This window comes from Montipora capricornis, chromosome 10 (assembly GCF_036669925.1).
Source record: "Montipora capricornis isolate CH-2021 chromosome 10, ASM3666992v2, whole genome shotgun sequence".
Classification (NCBI taxonomy): Eukaryota; Metazoa; Cnidaria; class Anthozoa; order Scleractinia; family Acroporidae; genus Montipora; species Montipora capricornis.
Genome location: NC_090892.1, coordinates 55,191,209 through 55,211,208, shown reverse-complemented (window position 1 = coordinate 55,211,208; position 20,000 = coordinate 55,191,209). Strand labels below are relative to the sequence as shown.

General features: G+C 40.1%; 2 protein-coding genes across 2 annotated transcripts in view; one reads left to right on the top strand and one right to left on the bottom strand.

The window, feature by feature from the left end:
• Positions 1-4,708: 4,708 nt before the first annotated feature.
• On the top strand, positions 4,709-5,761 carry LOC138021050 (alpha-1B adrenergic receptor-like). The gene has a single exon (XM_068867926.1). It carries the CDS (start codon positions 4,709-4,711, stop codon positions 5,759-5,761), a length of 1,053 nt encoding a protein of 350 aa, XP_068724027.1.
• Positions 5,762-9,603: 3,842 nt separating this feature from the next.
• Positions 9,604-20,000, bottom strand: part of LOC138019056 (kinesin-like protein KIFC3) — a 25,315-nt gene continuing 14,918 nt past the window's right edge. Inside the window, exons 12-16 of the mRNA XM_068865715.1 lie at positions 18,629-18,874; positions 16,979-17,108; positions 16,607-16,804; positions 15,205-15,383; positions 9,604-12,511 (exon numbers count right to left, since the gene is read on the bottom strand). Of these exons, the coding sequence (XP_068721816.1) occupies positions 12,437-12,511; positions 15,205-15,383; positions 16,607-16,804; positions 16,979-17,108; positions 18,629-18,874 (828 nt within the window). The 3' untranslated portion in view covers positions 9,604-12,436. The remainder of the gene's footprint in view (positions 12,512-15,204; positions 15,384-16,606; positions 16,805-16,978; positions 17,109-18,628; positions 18,875-20,000) is intronic.

The window sequence follows — 20,000 nt, the reverse complement described above, 5'->3', positions numbered from 1 at the left end:
CCTGTACAAAAACACGACAACGTGGAAGCGACAACTTGGAAGATGGGGGGGAGGGGGAGAGGGGTGGGGAGAACGTTTAATGAAAATATCAAAAGTATACAAAACTGCGATAGTACTCCCTCAAAGACAACGAGAGTCCGACAAGACCGTCCCCCCCCCCCCCCCCTCCCCACTTTACGTTTAACGCGATAACATGGAAGCGACAACTCGGAAGCTACAAAGAGGAAGCGACAACGTGTGACCCTTACCGGCTTCCGCAACGATCACTTTCCTTGAGAATAACAGAGTTTCGACTGGATTGTGACTACATCGACTTCGAGTACGTACGGGTTTTCTTCATCGGCCTTTTTCGATATATTAAGGGCGCATTCGATTGACCGTATTCCGGAATAGGAATACACGGAATATAGGTTAGAAATCCTTCGTTTTTACCAAGATTCCCATTAAAATTGTCAAACACCTGCTAAAATGCTACTTTAAACATATCTTTGTTGCTTCAATACACAAGACATGCCGTTTTAAATCACACCACTGACGTATTCTTATTCCGGAATAGGGTCAATCGAACGCAGCCATAAATTCAGCTTGATACTGAGGCAATGAGGACGCAGACAAACTTAAGGAAAGTGAATGGATGATATGTAAATATTTTCCACATTCATTCCTGTTGGTTTGAAACGTGATGTTTTCTCGTTTATTTTTTACATTATCGATAGTACGTGTTTCAGTATTTCTTTAAGGATTATCACCTTCATAGATAACGTTTAGTCATTGCTATCATCATGGTTGCGAATTCTTCTCCCTAACAACCGCATAGCAATTGCGTAATGTTTTCTAGGTTAGGTTTTCTAGGTTGTCTCAGGCACGTTTTGCTAGTCAGACGTGTTAGTGTTTTCCACTGTAGTTCAGTTCTAGTGGAGACCTCGCACGGTCAACTTCATCCATCTGGATTTTAGTTCTATCTACACTCGTGCTCCTCGTCAAGTTCTCTATAGAGCTTTTAGTCAAGACTAGCATTGGTAGATGTGCAAACCAAAGTAAGTTTTACTATTGTCTTGATTTAGTGTTTTCCAGTATTTAGTTTCGGTTTTAAGTTAAGTTTTGCAGTTTTTAATCGTTAGTACTCAGCATGGATTCGGCGTTTCTAAAACGAGGCTAAGGGTAAGGGTAAGGATACGAATACAAAAAGTATCCTAAACATGCATAAAAGCTAACCTTAGACCTAATTAGGCCTAAACAAAAGTTTAAGGTTAGCTTTTATGCATTTTTAGGATACTTTCTGTATTCGTATCCTTACCCTTACCCTGACCCTTGGTCTTACCCTTATCCTCGTTTTAGAAACGCCGACATGGATTTATTAATCAATCTACACTGATATGATCATTGCCAAGTTTCTATCATCATATCCTACAAGTTGTCAATCAGCTCGTTTGATCTTATTTCTTGTTGTATTTCATTGATTTTCTATTTGAAATTATTAGCGTTTACCATAGCTTTCTATATACCTTTTTGTTACTTTTATATAGGTAGTTATCTAAATTAGTTTATGTTTTGCTTTTATCGCCGTTCAGTTCGAACCGACTTTCATCGTCCTTACAACTTTGTGATCTACCTCTTAACTCTGCAACCTTTGGTCCGTCGATTTAAATATATTCTCGTCGTTTCAAGTCGCAAGCCTGTACCACTAGGAACTTTGAGCATTTCTGTTCAATAAACCTTCACGCTATTGCTTTTAATTCGTCGTGTTCGTTGTTAACGCTGCGTACCGTGTTATTACGTAATTTGCTTGGTTCATGTTCTCCAACCTCGTTCCCGGGTCCTCTCTCTTGACCCTGGGAACGAGGTTGCATGCTCTCCTCGTTCCACCGAAGAAGATACAATTTCAACGTGTCTCTATTGTTTTTGTCCTCACTGCCTCACTATCAAGCTGAATATTTGATATTTCGAAAATGGCCTATTGAGCACAGGTGCCTCAAGCTCTAACAATGCTGAACAGAACGTCTGTTGGGACATCTCTCGAAAAAGTGACCACAAGTACTGCTCAAGCTCCCCGAAGGACGGGATCACGGCCTTCATTTCAAACTAGGTTTCAGGAATTTTGTCATAGATGTCTTAAACGATTGACAATAGACCAATTTCGATATATTAAAATTCAGGCCTAAACAAAAGACATCATCTCGAGGCTTTGGGGAATAAACTCATACAAATCCTTTTATTTATCCCCCAGAGCCTCGAGCTGATGCGTTTTGTTTAGGACTGAATTTTAATATATCGACATTGGTCTATTTAGTCTTCATCTACACCACTAAAGTAATGTTTTGTTCGAAAATATCGGTGTTTTACTTGGTGGTGGACAAAACACTGATCCCCAGTCCATGCACTACCCAATGGAATGCCCTAAAAACACTATTTCAAATGAATTCTACATCTTAAATGGTGCTTAATCCCAAGCACCCATTTAAACGTTGTCATGGCCGATTAATTAAGCTTCATGTAAGTGAAGTGAGACCGGTGCAAATCCTGGATTTTGTCGCATGTGGCTTAGCGGACGAAAATAAACAAATAATTTAAGTATATAATTAATTCAGTTCTTTTAATAGTACTCATAATTCAAAATAGTATTTTTAAGAGGTAGTCCAATTGGGTGGACCATCGCGGTAGTCCATGGACTGGGGATCAGTGTTTTCTTCACCACCGTTTCACTTCTATGATCATTCTTAAATAACGGAAGGCCGGCAGTTCTTTGGTATGAAACAAGCATACTTGAAAATCTCCAAGAAAATGTTTCAAAACTTTTAGAAACTTTCGTAATTTTTAGAATGTTCGTTTTTTAGCATTCTAGCACTATTTTGCCATTTTTCCAGCGCAACGGGGACAGGCCTTCGACTGTCGTTTCGTGGCACTGAAGCCATGTAGTGACGAATCCCCTTCAATTCCTTACTATGACTGCATCGACTCTCGCACTCGCACTCCAGGGTTGAGTGAAGATACAAAAATTTGGTTTTATCAACGGAGTTGATAATGTAAACTGGCCTCCGTACAGAGATTTTAAAAGCTGACGTTTGGAGCGTTAGCCCTTCGTCAGAGCGAATCCATTCGCTCTGACGAAGGGCTAACGCTCCAAACGTCAGCTTTTAGAATCTCTGTACGGTGGCCAATTTACATTATCAACTCCGTTGATAAAACCAAATTTTTGTATACTACTTCCCCACCGACGCAGCACCACAGTTTCTTTAGAAACTAACCCTTCATTCAAGTGAAGATAGCTCCCCACTGTCTCCCCCACATAGTACCGTTTACAAGGGATCTGGGAAACTCGGAAGTTGACCACATTTTAAAAATAAAAACTGATGTTTTGTGCTATTTTGTGAATCGCTTCTTTATTTAATTTATGTCCTTTTACTGCAATATCATTTTAGCTCCGTATGAATAAGTTATTTTCTTGGAAAGCCTATTTCATCAGCTTTAAAATGATGTTTGCTTTCCCCATAATTGTGAATACTTTTTGTGTCAAAGATGTATTTTGGGGGATGGTCGTTTTACGCATGTTGCGTAACCTGGTAACCTGTCTTATTTATAGCCCTCGAGTGCAGGTGTCTTTTAAAGGAGAACGTGGTTAATTAATCTTACGAACGTGATAAGCGTGCGTTAATGAAGATAAATCTGTTTGGAATTAAAATGAAATCATTCAAGACATTTGACAGTTTTACTGATCATTAAACATTTATGGCTTCGGGATGTTAAGAAGCACGTGCGAAACGAAATAAAACGAACCGAGATACAGAAAGAATCTTAAACCTTCATTTCAGCTAACCCTAGGCCTAATCAGGCCTAAACATACGATTTTAGGCCTGATGTTAGCATTGGTAAACGGTTAGAGTTGTATCTGCCCGGAAAATTTCGATCCGTTTCGCAAAACTACTATTTTGCGGGCAGGTCAACCCTAACAGTTAACGAATGCTCTGATATTAGGCCTAACAAAAACCTTTTAGGTTAGCTTCACTGAATGTTTAGGAGTTTTTCTGTATTTCTAATTCGGTTCCTTCCGTTTCGCAAATATTAGTGAAAGCGCTTGTAATAACATGATCTCGTCTGAAATTTGGAATAAATGAGCGAGAGAGTAAAATTTTCAACGACAATCCGAAGCCTTTCCAAAAATCTACATGAGACAACTGTCTCACGATAGCTTATCGTAATTAAGCACATCCAACGTACGCTTGTGACGTTATCACTGACGCAAAAATTGCGTCAGTGGTCATTTACCAATCAGAAAGTTTTTGGTTTATTACTTCGTTTCACACTGTATATTCTCTTGGCCAATCGGATCAAAGGAATTTTTTGCCTTGAATATTATTAACATTGTAATTGCTTACAAGACTTCATTTGTCTGCAAATCATTATCACAAAACGATGGACCACCACACAGGATAAAAGAAACAATTTACGAAATACATTTCAAAGAAGACCTTGAGAATTTGAAGAAAGACTGCCAGTGAAAGAACTGTAATGAACCAATCTTTTTTTCACGTTTATTAATTAACACTTTAACTGCCGGGAGCTAGTTTAGAAACTAAATTTGCGTAAGAGACGACAGGTGTTTGCAAGTCATTATTATAAAAGGAGGAATGTAAGCAAACTATGAATAACAAGAGGAGCCATAAACAGGACACTTGATGACAACTTGTGAAAGCCAAACTCTCGGTAAAGGATGACAAACACAAGCCAGTTTGAGAGCTTTACTGAACAAGTTGGAACGGTCGCATTTGCGACTTTTTTGGTGGGCATCTCAATAATAGGAGCATTCGCGAATATTGTAGTTATCGTATCTATTGTGGCTAATGATAGCTTGCGAACCAAGACCAATTATGTCGTTCTGAGTCTGGCCATGTCGGATTTTTTGGGTGCAACTGTTGGAATTCCTCTTCGACTGCTTGAACACGTGAGTAGCTCAAATAGAACTTTGGTGTCTTGTAACATTGTCCTTGCTCTCACACTTTTGTTCGATGGTGTATCAAGACTAAACATCGTGTTGATTTCGTTCGATCGCTTCATGGCAGTGAAGTACCCCTTCACTTACGCTAAACTGTCGTCACAAAAGGCCACCCTCATTGCAATCACTTCGTTTTGGACAGTAATGGTGGCTTTTGCAATTTGTATTTTAAGTGGTGTAGGACTCCGGGACGAAGTAACCGGCGAAGACAAGGAAACCGCGGATATGTTAATATCTTACGGCAAAAAGTCGTGGCACATTTGCTTCCTGTCTTCAACGTTATCCAAAGCTGCAGTGTTAACCTTTACTTTCGGAATCGGTGCGTTCCCTATTATTATCGTGGCTCCTATAAACGTTTACCTGATCAAAACAAGTTTTTGGCACATAAGGAGAATTCAAGATTTGCACACGAGCTTGGAGGCCAACTCCAACTTACACGGAGCGGATGGAAAATACGAAAACAATCGAGGAAGGCAAAGACGCCCGGTGACTACCCAGAGGCACGGAAAACGAGCAAAGATGGTAGCCATCCTGGTGTGCCTGTACTTAGTGCTTGTAGCTCCTATAAGTGTTATAGATATCGTCGAAACCCTTACCAACATATCAGTACCTTCCTACGTGTCCAAAACTGCTTTGATATTGATATACTTGAATACGGCAGTTAATATGTTTGTCTACGCAGCATTCAACAGGGAATTCCGAGAAGCATTTATTCGAATATTTGTAAAAATGTTTAGGAATCGGTGCAGACAATTTCAGATGTCATTTTAAGTTAGACCGTATCGTCTCTCTATGTCAATTTCGTAGATTTGGAGAAGGCATTTGACTCAGTGCACAGAAACGGCTTATGGATGATAATGAACCAGTATGGTTCATCAACAGAAAATCACTCAACATAGTTAAAGCGCTGTACGATGGCTTTGCCGGAATGTGCTGTTGTCGAGGAAGATACAACCTCAGAATGGTTTGAACTAACGACTGGTGTCAAGCAAGGATGTACAATTAATGTCTGGCTTTCTTTTCCTGCTCATTATAGACTGGGTAATGAGGCTTACTGTGAAGGAGGAGGGAATCAGACTGAGGTGGAACTGTTTACATCAAAACTTGAGGACCTCGACTTCGCTGACGATGTAGCTTTAATTTCCTCAACACAAAGACACGTGCAGTTGAAAACAAACAGGCTGGTAGAGAATGCAGAAAGGACAGGCCTTCGGGTAAATGTCGGGAAATGCAACGTTATGAGAGTAAATGCAAAGAATAATGAAGCCATCACAGTGAATGGTCTGGTGTTGGAAGATGTAGAGAAGTTAAACTATCTAGGAGCCACAGTAGGTAAACAAGGGGGCGCTGAAGAAGACATCAAGACTAGGCTAGGGAAAGCGAGAGGAGCGTTTGTGAAGCTAAATCGAGTATGGAATTCCAGCAGTGTGTCGAGGAAAACTAAGATCAGGCTTTACAAAACATTGGTCAAACCAGTTCTCATGTATGGTTACGAAACATGGAAAATGAACATACATTTTTATTAATCTTAGAAGTCGTATAACTATACAGGATGCTAAAACAGTCAGCGACGAAATAGAAAAGAGGGCAAAGAAAAATTAATAAAATAAATAAATAATTACCTAAATTAAATTATTTACAACATATAAATGTTTACATTGCACTACAATATTGTCTTATGATTGGAAAAGCATTCGTTTGGAAGGCAGTAACAGACTCGGCATTACGAGCAGAATTGGGAAGGTCATTCAAAAAGGGGATAACAAGTGGGAAAAATGAAAACTTATATGTATTGGTGCGAGCAAAAATATGTCTGACCTTATAGGGGTGGTTGGAGCGATTGCTTCCATGAGCTAAGACGACAGATGTTGGAAATGTTGAGTCCGGTTGTGCACAGCTTTATACATTATGGTAGCGGCGCTTAGATGTCGACGGACTTCAAGAGTGTCCCAGCCCAGCGAGTGCTGCCGGCATAGAAGTTACGCTTGAGAACCGAGAATAATCAGAACAGACAAATCTTATAGCGCAGCGTTGGACAGCCTCCAACGCTTTTATGTGTTGTTTTTCAAAAGGACTCCAGGCAGCTGAGGCATATTCCACATGAGGTCTCACAAGAGAGTTGTATGCGAAGGTGAACGAAGGTGATACTAAGAAAATCGACATGTTTCAGAACCGATGCCTGAGAAGGATAATGAAGATTAAATGGCAAGATAAGATTAGTAATAGAGAGCTACAGGAAAGGGCTAACGTGGAGAGGTTCAGTGACGAGGTAAGAAGAAGGAGATGGCGATTCATTGGACACATCCTCACTGAGACAACAACCTGACAATGACTGTGTTACAGCCCTGACATGGACCCCAGAGGGAAATACAGCCTGGCGGCGCACAGCAGAAAAGGAGAGGTCCAAAGCAGGGTGGCAGTCCTGGAGAGAGGTGCGCACTGCAGCGCAAGACGGGAATCGATGAAAGCTGATGTGGAGGCCCTATGCGCCATCTTGGCGCCAGGGGACATGTAAAGGTGAAGGTATCATCTTTCCTTTGACTAGCTTCTTTTAGCTATTTAACGTCAAACTTAGGAGCATTTCTTTCTGTAGTTGTCCAATGAATCTAAACAAACCGTCTCACAGAAGAAAAAGTAAATTAAACAGCAACAACATTTCTATGTAGTGCCAGCAGCTGTAAACGTAAGACTATCGACTGAATTCAGTCAATCAAAATTTCCCCGATGACGGTTGAACGAGAGCAGTTCTATTTTATCCTAAATAGTATTCTGTTTTATTCCCAATCAAGTTATTATGGCAACAATAAGAACGACTGGAAACAAAAATGGCCGATAGTAGATGTTATATTTTTTTATAATAATAACAACGTGCAAAATCTAAAACAAAACGTGAACGACGATAATACAATAAAGAACTCAAACCTGGTTGAACGTTTTCCAAAGCTGAATGAAAAGTTTTCAAAATTGAATCCAGTTTATAATTATAAATTATTATAGGACTAACTTCGCGAGCGGGCATTTCACATAAAAAATTGCTACGCCAAGTAAAAAGAAAAGCCACTAGATTTCTCGTTGACTTGAATGGAATTTCATGCCATTGTTGAGGCAAAACACTACTAGACTTATTTGCGACGGCAAATTAAAAGCTCACCTAAATCGCGCTGTGTTACGAATATTAAGATTATATGAACGAATTGATATATGAAATGAATCATATACTGAACTGCGGATATGGAATCAAGTAAAGCTATGATCCTCGCAGTTTAATGGATGCAATTTTAGCAATTGCATAGAGAAGCTTTAAAAATTCAGGACTTAAACGGGGTTTGAATCCGCAAGTGACCAGCTCCCAACGGCAGTGGCTTCATTGCTCAGTTGGTTAGAGCGTCGCACCGGTATCGCGAGGTCACGGGTTCAAACCCCGTTGAAGTCCTGAATTTTTCAGGCTTCTCTACGCAATTGTTAAAATTGCGTCCATAACTGCGAAGATCATAGCTTAACTTAATAAGAAGGTTATTGGCTTTAGCCAGTAATAGGACATTTGCATGATAACGTCATTTGACTACAAGCACCAGAATCCTATAGTTTTTGCTTGTCTCATGCTAATTAGAGCTATTGTTATCTTTACCCAGCTGGGAATTCAAAATTTCATTAAGAAAAGAAAAACAGAATTATGGTAGTTGTAGTCAAATGACGCTATCGTGAAAATTGCCTATGAGAGTAAAAGAAAAGGCTCTATAAAAATCGGAAATAGGATTACAATCAGCGGTAGCTGATGCAGATTTGACTTTCTCGTCTCCAGAGCTCCCGCCTGACTTCAATAGTCGTGTCCAGCTTCGGGCCAACGGGTTTTAGGGACGAAGCTGGACCTTTTAGCCTTCTACGGGCGTTTAGATTGCTGGCAAGAATGAATCAACATCGCGTGAGTGTAAGATAATGCGAGTGAGCAGAAAAACAAAAATAGCAATAGGTATTTAATCTGAAGAGTCTCCTCATACGCTCGCTCGCAGACATTTTCCTGGCTCCCTTCTATCAGTGTCATTCCACTTTAAAAAGAACAAAAGCAGAAAAACGGGGTCAAGATCTCACAGCTGCGTCTTCCCATGTCTGCCCGATAGGTGGGAGAATATTTGTTCTGTCGAACTTTGTAACGGAACTGTCGCACTTCGTAATACCTGTCGCACTTTGTAATAACACTTGTCGCACTTTGCAATAAAGTAGCTGTCGCACTTTGTAATAACAAGCTGTCACACTTTATAATAAGCTTTCAAATTACATTACCTTTGAATGGCATGTTTGGTAGAAATTGCATGACTTAACTACTCCTCCAGAGCACAAATATCTTCTTCCTTGATATTTCGCTCTGCATTCTGAACTGAGCGGAAGAAAAGAAACGCGTTCTCCTACACGGTTCTCGCAATTGTTATTTTGGATCCCACACAGCTTGCGTAGCAACGATGGAATGCAATAAGTGAACGGAGGGGAAATAAACACCGGCAAAGCCAATGGATAGCTTTATCCACCTTTTGCACAACCGAGGCTAATCCAAAACAACAACAACAACAAAGGGAAAGAGAAATCAAATACTGAAAAAAAAAATACAAAGGCTGCAATCAGCTTTAAGAATATCGGTTCTTTTAATTAATACGCAAACCACGTGATTTGATTATTCAATTTGCAGCAAGCTAAGAACACGTTCTCTTGCTTGCTTCTAGAGTACTTTTAAATATCGCTGCTTCGTCCTCCGAATAGACTATTTCCAATAAGGAATGAAAAAATTGTATAAATAATACAAAAATGATGAATCATGCAAATTTATGTACAACGGTGAAAAATTACCAAACACCTAACTTCAATTCTGTGATAACCATTTCCGGATAAAAATATTGAAAATGTATCTTTCTTTTGAAACTTTTAGCCCTGTTAAGTGGCCTACTTCAAAAATAGAAAAGTTCTATTGGGACTTCAAGTCGTCGCCACCTGTTACCCTTACAAATTTGCATAATGAAATTGTACAACAATACAAAAAGGTAGCAGGCGCGTAGCGTTCTATACGCATATACGCACGTGCGTACTTGAAAAAATGACCACGCTACGCGCCTGGGTAGCCTTGACTTATTTCAAATGTAGAAGATTCTATTAAAACAACTGCTCTCGTAAAAACGACTCACAGGCAAGACTAGTTTAATATAAATTCACTTGTCAAAACCAACATGTCCCTTCCTTCGTATGCGAAACATCAAGAGAAGATAAAAAGACGGTTTTTCTCGTAAGATAAACAATTAAGTGCTGTCTCCTTCTGAAGACCACAGTTGAAGAACTCTTTGAAAACTAAGCCAGTGATTATAAAATAGAAAGGTTTACGAACCAAAACAAGATAAGATTGGCCAATCACAACTGACGTTCACAATCAAATGAGCCATGCAATCGTGGCATAAAGCAAGAGTCCATTATCCAAGAGTAAGAATCTGATATAAGGTTTGGCCCCATCAGCGTCAGAAAGAAGTCTATTTTTAAACCAAGTTTTGCGGGAAAATAAACAATAGATCAAATGGGCTAACTCAAAGTTATACCCAATTCAAATCTCCCTGGGTTAAGATATTTGGGCATTGTATATGCATTATAATAACAAAGAGGGCAAAATTACTGAATGCTGATTGGTCAATGAAGAGGGTATTTTTTCTTAATTTTCCTTGAGAAGACGGCAAAATTACTCGCTCACGATTGGTCGAGCGCCTAAAATTCTCGCTTCTGATTGGCTGAACGTACGTCTTCCACATTCAGTTGGTTTCTTCTGTTTGAGCAAAACAACTTCGTCTTCATCGAAGTTTGTCTTTTAATTCGCGCTGCATTCGCCGAAAAGGCATAAAGATTAAGAATTGGCTTTAAAAGATGATCTGAAATTTGAATTTTCGAGTGACAAGAAGAAGGGCAAAAGGTTTTTTTCGAGAAAAACTTAAAACTTGGATCGGCTTACATGGCGCCCGGCGTAGCGGGATTGTGTGGTTGAAAAACAAAATGATTCCTTTCGTCAAGGGCTTTCAGTTTACCACGACATCTTGCAGCTCAACAAAAAAGGTCACAGAACAATTTGCCATTGACGGGAGGAACGAGTAGCTCAAATTTGGTGGATTTCTTTGGACAAACCGTTTGCTATGTTTACGGATGCGTATTTGCAAGTGGTAAAAACCTCTACAGCACAGGTGAATAAAATAAATTGAAGCTTAACATTTGGTTTAATCGTTGTTACTGTTGTTCAGGAATGAAACTCGTATTTTCCTCTCGAGGGGATGTAAATAACAATCATCTATACTCGTTTTGGACGCAAAGAACAAGTTGACTTGCTTGTCTGTTTGTCAGTTGTTTTGCTTCCGAGCGAACGAGTGTTTCCGCTTAGCTGTCTGTTTTTCGAGGTGCCTCAACAGTGTTAAGAAAATTTTGCCCTCTTTGTTATTAACAAGTAATCGCAATGGGTCCTCGTAAAATTAAGGATTAATATCACTCGTGTTTTCAGAAATTGCTGAAATTGCCCTCGTCGCTTCGCGACTCGGGCAATTTCAGCAATTTCTGAAAACACGCGTGATATTAATCCTTAATTTTACTCGGCCCCATGTGATTACCTATACTAATATGTAGCATTCACAGTTCAATAATATGGAAGTACCTGGAACAAAACGTTTTATTCCCAAAAGGTTTGAATTGGGTACAACATTGAGTTAGCCGATTTGGTCTATTGTTTATTTCCATGCAAAACTCAGATTAATTAAGAATAGACACTTTTCCAAGGCTGATGTGGACTGGGCCAATTTGGGTAAATCTCACTCCTGGGAGCAAATACACGCTTCTGGCCCAATACTTATGAATAATGAACATTTATTATATGGCAAGAGATTCTCAGGCTACATGGAGCACTCTGATTGGCTGGTCTTCGGTCGGGATTTTACAGAACAGACCACCATTACCATGGAAACAATCCGTTTCCGTACTTTTTCTTTCTCCCGGGAAATTCAAGTTGAGCAAAATACAAAAAGGTTTTAAAAAGCGGAGTTTAATGTTTTCATCACAAAAGTATAGGATTTTAGTTTTAAATGTAGAAGGTTACAGTTCAAAGTTCCCTGATGGAAGACGAAGATCACGAACATTCACAAAGTGGAGAAGTGCCCCATCGCTCAAAGAAACAATGCCATATAATAAACAACTTACTAACCTCACTCGCTCGGCCCCGTTCGTTTTTATACAGACCTCGCTGTGCTCGACCTCGGGCCAATATTTTCCAGTACGGCCCTCGAACTCGGTTAGTAAGAGGTTACTAATCATAACCGGACGTTAAAAGGGTGGAAATTTTTTTTTCCCAGTTGGAATTAACTTAATAGTATAAGATAGGTTCTTGGCATCATCTTGGGATTCTGTCATGTGCAAGGAAAACTCCACTGTACAAGGAATAGTTTAGTATCTCGGTTTCTTAGCTGCTTTTATTCCGGCATTCCTAGCTGGAGATCCAGATGGCGAGCTGGAGGATCCCTGAAAACACAACAACAAAAAACGGATTACTTAAGGTGGCTCATAACAAGAGTCCATTTAACCAGTCGGACAGAAAAGGCAATAATAAAGTTAGCAAATACAAGTTGAAAATATATTTAGTTGGGAATAAAACGAAAGAAAGCGTGACGCTTTTCGCTACTCGAGGACTATTACTAATAGTCCTCTAGTAGCGTAGGCAATCAAACAAAATACAGCATTTGCATTAGTCCACTAGTTGGGTGATACTAAACACAGATTGGCGCCCCGTCCCCATCAGCGTCAGAAAAGTGTTTATTCGCCCCATGTCAGTACATCACGAAGTCCCTTCTAGTGAATGTTGGGGGCCCAGAGCTTTTCAAATGTAACTATGACATCGGTCAGCTTAGTCTAAGTAAATGCCTTCCAGATTTTTATCAGGAAATAATCACATTTTGGCAAGACGTAATAGCTTTCAACCCAAAAAACAAGAATGATGTTCTTGAACAGATAGTTTGGAATAATAAGTTTATTAAGCCTGATAAGAAATCGATGTCCTTGCAGCATTAGCGTTACGCAGGAATTCTCAAAATTAACGACATCTTTGATAAACAGCAAAATTGTTTTCCGTCCTTCGACTCTTTTCGTAATAAATTAAACGTAAGATGTAATTTCTTACAGTACTTTACTCTTGTTAACGCCATCCCTCAAAGTTGGAAAAAACTCCTTAATTGCTCCCTCGAACAAAGCTCAACATCGCAAATATTAATAGAGGAAATGACATGTAAAAAAAATTATAGTTAGCTGCTGTCTCTTCGATCAGAGCCTCCGCCGACTTGTGAGAAAAGACTCTTAAATTTTGGCTACCAGAAGGATGATTTGAGAAAATTATATCTATTGCCTTTTGAAGTAACAAAAGAAGTAAAGCTGTCAATGTTCAAGTACAACATTATTCACAATATCCTGTGTACTAAGAGTTTATTATTTAAAATGAAGAAAGAAGACTCCCCGCGCTGCCCTTTTTGTCCAGCAGATCATACCATCATTCATCTTTTCACGGAGTGTGCGCAAGCCACTTTGTTCTGGAAGGAGTTTCTGGATTGGGCCTCACACATGGTGAACTCAAAATTATCGCTTTCAATAAAAGAAATTATGTTTGGTATTATCAATAACGATTCTAAACTCTGTTTAGCCCTCAATCATTTAGTCGTTATGGCGAGTAATTTCTTTACGTAAAAGCTCTTAACGGTAAATTTTACATCTTTAATGAATTTGTTTCCCTAGCTCGTGATAAAATTAGGCTAGAAAAATATACTTCTTGTACGACTAGTTGCGAAAAATGGTCTGTTTTTTCGTCTCTTTTAAATACGGTAAGAAATTCTGTTTACTTCACTGATTGCGCTCTCATTTAAGTTTAGTTACTACTAAAGATTTTATTGTATTAGGTTTCTTTTTTGTCAGCTTCAAGTTGTAGTGTTTGCTTGTGTTGCAGATTTTCTTTTTTGAATGTTAACTGCACTTGTGTATGTTCAATAAAGTTGGATTTAAAGTAAAAAAAAAAAAAAAAAAAAGGAAAAAAAAAAAGAAAAAAAGAAAAGTGTCTATTTTTAAACCAAGTTTGCGGGAAAATAAAACATAGACCAAATTGGCCAACCCAATGTTGTACCCAATTCAAACTTTTTGGGAATAAAACGTTTTGTTCCAGATATTTCCATATCATTTTATCGTGACTGCTACATTGCAATGCAGATACAGTACACACTACACAAAGAATCTGAACTCTGGGAGATCTGAATTCGGTACAACATCTGGTCTATTGCTTATTTTCAAGCCAAAGTTGGTTTAAAAATAGACATATTTAAAATAGACATTTTTCTGACGCTGATGGGGACAAACCTAATTTACCAGATTCTCTGCTCATACCTGTTACAACAATTTCAAGGGAATGTTTTATTAGATTTATAGAAGGATTCACTCCAAAACCGTGACAATGTTTCACATGACGGCAATGTTATGGCATTATAACAAGAGGGACTCAATATTAGGATGTCACTGGTCACCATAGCGACAGAAAGCCATCTACAGACACCCTACACTTCACCTTTAAAAGATTGTCTCAAAACTGAACTGAGTCAACCCTAGTTTTTATTGCTGGAAAGTGATCAAGTTACAACTCTGACAAGTTAAAACAAATTCTCTTGAGCGTATTCAGAGCCACCTTACTGCGCCTTTCAATAACATGCGGACTCTTAAATGCAAAGGTCAACCGACAAATGCGTTTTTCGCTACCCTCAATCAAATTTTCGGCCGCTCCTCCGAGCTTCCGACCACTGTCGAGCGCGCGTAATCAAATCACATCGTTGAGCCCAGGTCAGTCAACATAGTCGGAAGCTGGGAGGAGCCGCCGAACATTTGATTGACGGTAACGAAAAACGCATTTGTCGGTTGACCTTAAGAGTCCGCATGTTTTTGAAAGGCGCATGCAGTAAAAGGTCACTAGTCGCCATCTTCTGTTCAGTATCGTGTCCACGACACTACGTCATCAGACCAGGCAAATGAGATTTTGACCCAGTGAGGTTTAAAATTTAGAATCGTGTCTTAAAAGGGCTAAATTTGGAAATATGCAAAAACCTATTTCGCTTTCCCTTCCTAGTTTGCGATTGTTTCGTTCGTAGGGACACAAAAACCTGATAAGCTGGCAATGTCAAGGGTAGTACCTCAAGTTCTCTCAGTCTGTCCCTCATGTTAGCTACCTCAGCACTCTCGGTTTTCTTTGTTGCCTGTCCGAGCTCCACACTTCGTACTCGCTGCGCAAAATTCAGGCTGCACAAAGTTTCACTGACATTTTTCTCAACTGGAGCGACTTGAACAACCATTAACGTCTTGGAATCCCCTCCTGCAAATTACAATGGTTATTACAATACGGGAAAAAAACAGGAGGAAAACGCTTTCATGATGATTTGTCCCTATTGATTATCCGCCGTCCTCTTGCGCTATTTGAAAGAGAGGCAGGAGAGGGAGGAAAAAGGGGGGGGGGGGGGGGGGTGTGGTGTAGGCAGAAGAGACTTAAGGAATGGGATTTAATAGCGGCTATGAAAACTGATTTTCCGGTTTCTCGGTTAACCACTCTTACGAGTGGGCTTACTCGTACTGCCATATGAAGTTTCCTATACTATCACCAGAGCGCATGACTCTTTTGATCAACTTCGAGAAAAAACAAGCTTTGATTAGTAAAAAATCAGGACTGCAATTCGAGGACTTCTGGTCCTGCAGCACAGTTTCAGACAACGACTTTTTCGCCTGCTTGCCCTCTCTAAAATATAGCGTGCTTTTAAACTTTGCACTCAAGTTATTCTGCGCGTGCAGCTCGATTTGTTTGCCACATAAAACCTATTTTCTTAGACAATATTGTTGGGATGACCGTCGCCGTTGGTTCGCCCTCTAATGAAACAATTGACAGAATATTATACTTTGCTAGCGAACGTAATAGGGAGTTTTTGAGACGCCGACGGCAACCGGAAGAGAACATTTTGCGTGCCAGGGCAGTGGAGTCTCCCAGATTTTTATATTTATCATCTCTAATGGAGAAAAGATACTTAGTAATGTAAATGTGGTTGTGTGAAGACAAGTTAAAAGGGAAAACAGCGCACTTCTGGTTGCCGCTCGCCTCTCAAAAACGCGCGTGCTTAAAGGGGCTAGGTCACGCTATTTTAGGTAAATTTGTTTAATTTTGTTAATTATGAGCTCTAAACGTCAAATTGGTAGAGGAAGAGTCTTTCGTTTGAAAAATCACGGCCACATAACAACTGAGAATGATTTTCCAGCTTTGTAAATGACATTTTGATACACACTGATATAAATTTGAAAAAAGATGGGCCGACGTTTTTCAAATTTACCCAAATTCAATCCATTTCAATCCTCTCCAGTTTTGTCCATCCATGTCCCTTCTTGGCTTCCCTGTGTTTTGTTAGAGTTCTTCTATAGTTTTGAACAGTTATTTTGATATTTTAGTTAATTCTTTGACCATTCGATGAGTGCTGAAATTGCCTAAAACTGCGTGACCTAGCCCCTTTAAGCTCCTTAAAAAGGACGAACAACGCAAGATCGCGAAAAACTCACCCAACGATTCTTGAAGAAGATATGTCAATTTTGAATTCCTGTAAGGAATATGTGAATTCTTATTTTTCAGTGAATGGATCACGTCTCCCAGGGAAGAAAGAGACTTATTAATATTTTGTGCCTCTTTCATTCGGGCACCTTCTGATCCACTCTTTGAAACCCTCTCGGAGCCGGCTAGATCCACAAGATTGAGCTTTCCTGTGGAAAGGGAAAAAAGACACGGCACTGCTTTCACAATTCCATTTGCTACAGAACCAGAGAATATGATCAAGAAGTCTCACCCAAGTGAGCCTGCTTGACGCTAAGTTTTGTATAAGAAACATGCAAATTATCAAATCAAAGAGACTTGAACTAAAAAGACGACTGCATTACCTGTTGTTCTATGGCCCGTTGTCTTATTAACACCAATTACGGTCACACAAAGTAGGGCATGTGAACGAGACGAGTGCTCGTTCATGTCCGTAATTGCAGTCGCTCTATTGGTTTTTCCGATGGCGAATACCTGTCAATCAATCAATCAATCAATCACTCCATTAGTCAATCAATCAAAAAAGTCACAGTCAGTCAGATAGTAGATGAGTGTTGTCCCTTTAATAGCGTTTACAGTATATATGTAATCGGCACAGAAGTCAGAAGTCAAGTGAGGGCTTTACAATACTGTGAACGCGACGAATGGATGATTGACCTCGTCGTAGCTCAGTCGGAAGAGCAACGCTGTTCTCATCCAGAGGTCGCGGGTTCGATTCTCACCCAGATCCGAGATTTTTCTCTTCCCTCGGGTGATACAAAAAGTAGTTCCTGATGCTGTTGATCAGCGAAGGTTCTTCATCAATTCATCACATTCACAGTAGTGTAAGGGTCAAAACTCATTGCCATCCCTCAAACTGACATTTCCCTTTTTATTCAACTTACACGACGTACAATCGACTTCAGACTTCAAATCTACTTCAAAGAAACAAACATTTCAATGTGCAGAGAACATTCAGATTAGGCAAGGTTCTCCTTGCATATTCCAATATTAACTAGACTAACGAGACAAGCTCCTAGAAAATCGATTTTTTTAGAGTATTGACATAGTAGTGCCCAGCAAAACGAGTAAAAGCTAACCGTCTTCAAAATGGTTTTTAGACCTAAATACTGTAGATCAGCGCGGCTTTGCTTAGAAACGCTATTTCTTGTTGAACTAAAGCTCTAATTCTGCCTGTTTTCATTCTTTTTACAGCGATAAGCTTCTCATACTAAGATGGGATATTACGTCATGTAATTGTAAGGAAATGTCCAATGTCAATTTGACGGATGGCCATTAGTGTTGACCTAGTGTAAGGCCTCAATTGATGTCTGTCAGCCAGACAGTCATTAAGTTACAGTCGTTGATGTTGCGTTTAGTCAATCAACCACCCTGCGAGCAGAGCCTCTCTAAAACTCGGCAGAGAGCGAGAAAAAGAGGCTCTCCAGAAATCGTGTCAAGTCTTTTAAGTCGCCGCAGCCCAAGTTTCTGGGCTAGTCACTCCGGTCAAACCGGTTTAGGCAGCGCGCGCATCATATTTTTGACAAGACGAAGGTCAAAATGGAGCTTTCAGTGCGAAATCAATATGGCGTCTAGGAGTGCGATCGAGACTTGGCCTGGCTTTGAGACTGTCTCCAAGCAAGGGCTTGCGCATACTCACGATTTCTGCAGAGTCCTTTCTTTCTCGTCGAGTTAAGAAAGGCTCTGCTGGCAGGGTGTCAATCAACAAACTATCCAACAAAATAATCACAGCCAATGAGTCACTTCACAAACTAAAGTCTATGTACTAGCGACAAGAATCATAACACTACTCCAAAAATAAGGACAAACATTTTCGCACGCACATAAAGCGTCATAAACGAGAAAAAATTATTTTAAAAAGTAAAGTAAAAAGCAAACCAAGTTCGACTATATGCGCAAACTGTACGAGGTGAGAGATGTTGTAATTTTCCCACGAAAATTCACTTTCTTAAAACTTGTCAACACGTAAACTCAAACCAAACCGTGACTCCTACCTCATTCAGTTCATCCACGTCATTGACCTGAATTTCTGTCAGCCCGGGTACAAATAGGCCTTCTGTTCCTTGTCTAATGTCTAATTTCGCGGAAGGATCATCACCAAGCAAGTCCCGAAGCATTTCGTTGTAAATTTCTAAAACCGAAACGTTGAGAGTAAAATCCCAATCAACACCTCGGTCACGTGTTTCTTCAAAAAGCAGGTTGAGAGCTCTCTGATTTATGCCGGGATTTCTTGATGGGCCCTGCAGAGACAAAAATAACAAGATTGTAGTTTTAGAGCGAAGAACCAGGAAGTGAATGAATGGGAAGTGAAATGCACCTGCGCTGTTTAATTTATTGAAGAAAAAAAAACTTTCGATTTCATGATATGAAGATCATGCACACGTCATTCATGGCCACCATGTTGGCGGGCGAAAACAATAGATCTCGCATTAACTTTTCTTGTTCACCGATCTGCATTTGTACGTACGTCACTGCTGAATTGTGATCAGGATTGTGATCTTTGTCTCAACACATTGGTTACAGCGTAAAAGACTTCGAAATGTGACACGCATAAAGCGCGCGAAAAAGAAGCCATAAATACGGATGAGATAAGCAACATTGTTACTACAAGCAAACAAACTGGCCTTTCTAGTCATGCTTTCTTGCAGTCTTCATTGAATTAACAAGGGCGCAGTTCGACTAGATCGGGCTGAAAGGAAATATATTCGGCGCCATTGGCAGCCCTTATACGGTGGATGTATGATCCCGGGACACAGCACCACGGGCAAATGTAACTTGGGAGTCGACTTTTAATGAGAGAGAAAAACCGGACGACGCCGAGAAGACTCCTCGTGTTAGTTTGAAATCGCATGTAACTCAGCCCACATTCGACCTCACATGTAGAAGGTGCAGGTGATGACTGCTGACCACTAGGCCAGCCTGACCAGCATAGACGTAAAGCAAGGGATATTTCCGGACGGTCGCCCATCGACAGTTACCTCGTCCCCAGGGTCTCTCTTCTTCCAAGGAAGGGAAGAAGAGAGACCCTGGGGACGAGGTTGCATCGACATATTTAAACTTATCACTCACAGTCTCACCTCGACTGCTACAAATGTTGCGCAAGGTCTTGGTGTTCTGTTTTAAGAAGAACGCGGGGAACCCTCCCACATAGGAATAAGCAGGGGTATCCCGTTCGTTCTGCTCGTTACTACGAAAACCAGCGATCTGTGGAATGGGCCCGAATTACTGAGTCACTGCCCCGCCCACGTTCGCTCGTAAATAGTTCAAATTCTTGAGAGGTGTTGCGTTCGACGCGTAGTAACAGCGAGTCAATGGTTGCACTTGCAACCCCTTCGCTGGACAAGAACAATTTTATCCATTTCCCTA

Excerpts from the sequence above, each read along its gene's own strand:
- LOC138021050 (XM_068867926.1), top strand. The coding sequence starts at position 4,709 with ATGACAAACACAAGCCAGTTTGAGAGCTTTACTGAACAAGTTGGAACG.